This window comes from Pyrgilauda ruficollis, unplaced genomic scaffold (genome assembly GCF_017590135.1).
Source record: "Pyrgilauda ruficollis isolate IOZ18807 unplaced genomic scaffold, ASM1759013v1 scaffold17, whole genome shotgun sequence".
NCBI lineage: Eukaryota > Metazoa > Chordata > Aves > Passeriformes > Passeridae > Pyrgilauda > Pyrgilauda ruficollis.
Genome location: NW_024515875.1, coordinates 10,595,484 through 10,601,483, shown reverse-complemented (window position 1 = coordinate 10,601,483; position 6,000 = coordinate 10,595,484). Strand labels below are relative to the sequence as shown.

At 45.3% G+C, this 6,000-nt stretch overlaps 1 protein-coding gene across 1 annotated transcript in view; it reads left to right on the top strand.

Annotated features, from left to right (window-relative positions):
- Positions 1 to 655: 655 nt before the first annotated feature.
- The window catches only part of MAN1A2 (mannosidase alpha class 1A member 2), a 134,578-nt gene continuing 129,233 nt past the window's right edge, over positions 656 to 6,000 (top strand). The window contains exon 1 of the mRNA XM_041463775.1: positions 656 to 968. Coding sequence (XP_041319709.1) covers positions 661 to 968 — 308 coding nt within the window. The 5' untranslated portion in view covers positions 656 to 660. The remainder of the gene's footprint in view (positions 969 to 6,000) is intronic.

The following is a 6,000-nucleotide window of genomic DNA, read 5'->3' as shown; positions in this document are numbered from 1 at the left end:
AGACAAAACAGGCCCAGCTCCGGCAGCTCCCTCGTATGACAGATGCTCCAGCCCCCTCAGCATCTTTGTGGCCACCCATGGCCCCTCTCCCGAAGCCGCTTGTCCGTGCGGTGCTTCTCCCCGAGACACGAGGGCTCCTCATCCCATCCCATCCGTGGGGGCGGGCAGAGGGTCCGGAGCGGGACCGGCGCGGCGGCCGCTCCCGGCGTCGTTGGCAGCGGGGCCCCGGCGCGGCCAGGGGGATGCGCCTCCGCCCGGCCCGGACGAGGGGACGCGGGTGGAGCGACGCCGCGTGCCAGGCCGGGCCTCCGGCTCCCCGCTGCCGCTCGTCCCGCAGCCCCGCGGCCGCGGAGCTCGGGGAGCGCCGCTGACCGGAGTCGCTCGCTCGGGCCCGGCTGGCCCCGCGGCGAGGGAGGGAGGGAAGGAAGGAAGGAAGGAGGAGGCGCGCAGGTAGCGGGGCGACCGCGCCCCGGCCCGAGCCCCCGTGGGGGCGGGGGCCGTCGGGGCGGCCCGGCCTCCCCCCCGTCCTCCCTTCCTCCGGCGCCCGCGGGGAGGATGGTGATGGTGCAGCCGCCCGCAGCCCCCGAGCCGGGCCGGGGCCGCCCTCCGCAGGGGCTGAGGGGATGAGCCGAGCCCCGCCGGGGGGTCGCTAGCGGAAGGATGACCACTCCCGCCCTGCTGCCGCTCTCCGGGCGGAGGCTGCCCCCGCTGAACCTGGGGGCCTCCGCCTTCCCGCACCACAGGGCTACCTTGAGACTCTCCGAAAAATTTATCCTGCTCCTTATTCTTAGTGCCTTCATCACCCTGTGCTTCGGGGCGTTCTTCTTCCTCCCCGACTCCTCGAAGCACAAGCGCTTTGACCTGGGCTTGGAGGATGTGCTCATTCCCCACGTGGACACCAGCAAAGGGGGCAAGAACCTCGGCGGCTTCCTTATCCACGGGCAAGGGCACGACGAGCACCGGCACAGGTGGGTGCCTCGCTCGCCGGGAAGGGAGCGGGACCGGGTGACAGGGAGATCCCTTAAAATAGGTCCTTCCCGTGCTGCTGTCCCTCCTCTCGCCGACATCCTCGTGTCTCCCCGGCGTGTATCAACTTCTGAGCGCTAGCCTTGTGTCCTCCAGCTGCCATATGTAGCTGTGGCTCCGTGTTGCCTTCCCCGGTGTGAATTTAGCCTTCGGGCGAGCTAGAGCTGGGAGGGCAAAAACGAGGTGTTCTGCAGTGGCTGATTTATTTTCTCACCCTAGTCAATTCCATTCATCAGCCATGGAAAGAAGGGGGTTAAGTTATGGCATTTGTGGAGGCAGTATAAGTGACTGAAAAACTGCTGCATCTCTTCTACAGCTATTATGTGCTTATTCAAAACAGCTGCTTGTTGCTGAATAGTGCACAAGAACTTTGATCTGAAAAAGACTTCATGCTGTGATCCAGAGGCTGTCAGCCTATGACGTGCAGGACACAGAACTAGTGCAGATGGCACAATTGCCTTTTTCTGGCCCTTAAAATCACTTGCTCTAATGTTAATCCAGAAGATTGAAGGTGCCGGTGGCTGAGTTTCCTTAATTGTATTTGCCAATGTAAAGAAATCACAGACAAAATAAGAGTATCAAGGGTAGATATGCTGTATCAACAGCTTTTGGGGGGCCACCTAAAGCTTTGTGTGGTGCAAGCCTCTAAATGTTCAGGACTGAATCATGTGAAATTAAGCATTCAAAACAGAGGTAAAAAACCTTAAATGATGATTGTACAGTATATTTGCTTCTAACATAGTTCAGTTGCCTAAATCCTACCCTGCTGCCTGCATCTTAATGAGGCTGATATCTCTTCACTGTCAAAGATGTGTTAAAATATGATGGTGGGTGATAAAATACCTGCTTTTCCATACTCAAATTAGTAATACAGGGAATTTTAAAGAAAGGTTACTTATGCTGATAGTGTTCCTTTGGAAACAGCTTAAAATATATCTTACTGGAATAAGAATTATTTACAGGTTATTTGTATGAGATTAAAAGGAGAGGGTTTAATTTACTTCTTTATGACTCATATCATATTAATAAAAATAATATGTGAATACTATGGTATTTTTCCTTAAGGCATCTTTGCTGTTGGATGTCTTGGGGCACTTAACATGAGTCCTTTCTCCCTATCTGAGAGGGCATGGGTACTTAATATTTAACAAGGACTTATTTTGTCTATGATGTTAATTGCTGGTGTGGTTAAACGCTGCATTAAACATAGGTTTAGACAGTCTCTAATATGCCTTTGAAGTTATTGTCTTTCACTGTGTGGGGTTGTTTTGTTTTTTTTTTTTTATGTGTGTGTGTGATCTTATTTCTTAGCTTCTTCAGTCCCTGTGGCACATGCAGTCAAAATCAGTTTCTAGAATATAGGACAGATGAAACAAAAATAAGAGTTCAGAAATGTTCAAAACTCCAGCTGTGGCTGTTGTACCTTGTGTTGCCCAGTAGATGGGCTGTAGAAAAAAGGAGTCTGTTGATAGTGATAGTTCATATGAATCCTTTCCAGGTTCCCTCTTTTAGTTTCTGAGGCCACAGGCTTTAGGAATGAAGTACTACTTTTTTGTGTGTTGTGTGTAGATAAGCAGTAGCTTGCAACTGTCAGAGCTAAATGCATTTTGGTTGTCTGAGATCTGTTCTTAAACAAAGTGGTTATCCTGACATCAGGTAACTGTCCTGTGGTTCCTGTACTGTTGTGCCTATGTGTACTTCCCACCTGCCCTCCATCCAAAATTTCCCTGTCATGTTCATTTTTTGAGTTATTTGAGCAAGAATAGTTATTATTCCTGTTGTTTTAGCTTTGCAAACCAGGCGTGTCTTAACAACTTAAAAAGCCTGCCTGCTTAACCTGCTTGTAAGACCCTTGTGTGAATGTCACAATATGCATTGTGAAGCAAGGTTATGTGCTTTACTTTTGAAGCAACTTTGGCTGATCACCACAGTTTTATCGACGGGCTATTTGCCATCAGCTTGGGGCTGATGTGGTTGTTTACCATAATGGAAAACACATGCTGCCATTTTCACTGCGGAGTTCTTGCTCCTGGATTGCAGGGACATTGACAGATGGTATTTTGAGGAAGTGTAGGATCTTCAGTGGTGAGTTCTGGATTACTTCTTGTTGCACTTTGGGATGTAAAAATTTGTTCGGCTTACTATCAAAGGGCAAAGTCAAGCATCAGCTACTTTGTAAGTGTTGTTTTTTGAGTGAGGCAGAGGAGTTGGGGTACAAAAGGTCAGGAGAAATTAACCTAATCCTGATATGAAGAAGGATGTAGTCTAAAATGTGAAGGGTGAGGATAGACTGACAAACTGTGTTTCCAGAAATCAAGGGGCTTCAGAACTAATTGGATCAAAGGTTATTCATATGAAGTATACACTTGATTAGGAAGTGACAGATGTTTTGATTAAGTTGCTAAAAAGGAAGGTGTTTCTTCTGTGAATGCTGGTATTGATGTCTATCAAATGGTAAAACACACATCTTATTATACTGCTCCCTTGGTATATAGGCTATAATATTTTAATGCTCATTTTGCCTTACTCAAGTCTGTAGTTTTGTAGGCTACTGGAAAATATTTGTGTTTCTATCTTCTAGAAAAATGCAGCATTTTTCTTCTAGAAAAATGTAGGTAGAAAATCACTGTAAAAACCATGCTTTAGTGTTGGGTGTGCAAACAATCGTTCCCACTGGAATTTCTTTGTATTCCTTGCCTTGCTTTCCCACCTCTTCCCCTGGGCACCTTGACATTCTTGAGTGCTTTTATTTTATTGTTACAGTGGTTACCACTTGCTGACATTAACTTTACATCTTCCATTAAATTGTTTTCTTTACTACTCCTGTCTTTTCCAGGCAGAAAGAGTGGGGGGGAGGGGGGAAGTCCTACTGCCTTCCTGTTGGTCTTAAATATTTATTCAAGAATTACAATGTTCTTGCCTATCTTCAGAGAAAAACACATTTCTTCTAAGAAGATGGTTAAAATCTGGAGTAAAACTACAGTTTGTGTTTGGGAAATGGATGGGCTGTACTGCAAGGTAATTCTCACTTTCAGCTGTTCATTTCATCTGTAAGCTCTTCCTGCAGGGTAGTGCATGGGGAATGAGTGAGTAATGTTGGGAAGGTGTACCACACAAAGTTTTGCCTTTGAGAGGAGGGAGAGTGGAAAGGATTAGTCCAGGACTTAGGAAGATATGTGCATACACATATCACAGTTTAAAAAAATCGATTTCATTTCCTGAAGATGAATTTCTTTCCATTTCAAATAGGATATTGCAGAGATTCTGGAGTGAGAGCCGCATGGTTTTGAAGACACATCTTGCCAAACAAACTTCTGTAGCAGTTGAAATTTGGTACATGATTTTAGATAACTGTCATTTTTCCCAAACTTCTGCATCTCTTGTCACACAAAGATACTTAAGGTGTTTCTTACTACCCAGTTACTTTTCAAGTATCTGTGGTGTTTCATTATTCAGTACCAGATCTAAAAGATAGCTCTGGAAGCGAACCAAAACATTCCTATAGCTTCTTTGCATCTGATGCAAATGAGTGAGAATGCAAATACCCTGTAATCTCCTTGATTTCTCAGATTTTTTAAAAATAAGATTATCAGCAATATGTAAATGGAGAAGACTTGATTCTTTAATGATCTGTCAGAGCAGCTGCTCTCTGTATTACTTGACAAAAGCTAAGGCCGTTTCTGTGGTGAAAGTGTATTAATCTTAGAGGCAGCGAATAATGTAATTTTATGAGCTCATAGCTACTTTGTAGCAGCAGTTGGACTGCTGTTGGGCAAACAGTTCAATCCTTCAGAACTTGTGAAGATGTATATTCAGCTGCTGAATTCCTGTGTATCACTTCAAGTCAAAATTTCTGTCTGTCTTTAAAAAAAAACCTTACCAACCCTCAAGTCATCAGGTTGACAGCAGCTGCTGCTAATACAAGTGCCCACCTCAATGGCCTTGGCCTCTGTGTGGCAGTGGATATAGATCAGTTTAAATCATGCTTTTGACTCTGTTTCTGGAATGCTGAGGAATACTGACCGCTGTGTTATCAAAGATGGAAGCTCTGCAGTCTGATATGATGAGTTGTGGGTCAGCAGCTGTATGGCAATAGCCTAAAAGTGCTCTTTCATCTGTTGCTCAGTATGTGATTGTCTCTTTGGTAGTAGCAGTGGCTGTCTCTACTCTTAGGAGGTTAAAGTAACAAAAATTATTCTGAGGTGCTTTTGGTCTTAATTTCTTCTTCTAATTTCTGCAGTTTTTAAAAAAAGAAACATGAAAAGCTTAATATGCTTCTTTTGAATCCCTTTATCTTCTCTCATCTATATTACTTAGTTAGCTATAGTAAAAATGGGCAGAGGAGATAATTTAGCTTCTATTACTCAGTGGAATCAGTTTCTTCTGTCATCTTCTGCCATGCCATTGAGTATAAAAGTGCATAAAACTCTTTGCTCTTCCTTTCCAACTTTACTTGAGGCACAGTTCATTAATGTAATTAAGGGTATTTGCTGTTGTGATTCAGGGAGTCTGTTTTTTTCCCCTGAAAAATCAGGAGCCACTCTAGTGTCTGCACCCCAGCTCCTACTCCATTCAATTTTTCACTGGATGAGATTGAGCCTGTCTTTAGAGCAGACTCCTCACAGTCTCTCTGAAATGTGGCACTGATTTTAAGCTGAGATGCTTGATCTAGAAGCAAGGATTTTCTGGAGTGCCACATTCAGGAAATGCAAGTCCTCATGGTGACATCTCTGGAGCCAGTGAGGGCAGGATAGTGCATTCCAAGTCAGGCTTCAGAAGCGTCTTGTATGTCTAGGGTGAAGTTGAGGTGTAACTGCCTGGTGTCACTCTTCAGCTGCTGAAGCTTCTGCAAGAGCATTGATCCTCTTTATCTGAAGACTTTTCTTAGCTGGAGTTTTTAGTAGCCACATGTTATTCTTTTCTCTGGAGCCTGTGTTGAGAGGAGACTTGAGAGATGATGCTGGTGCATCAACT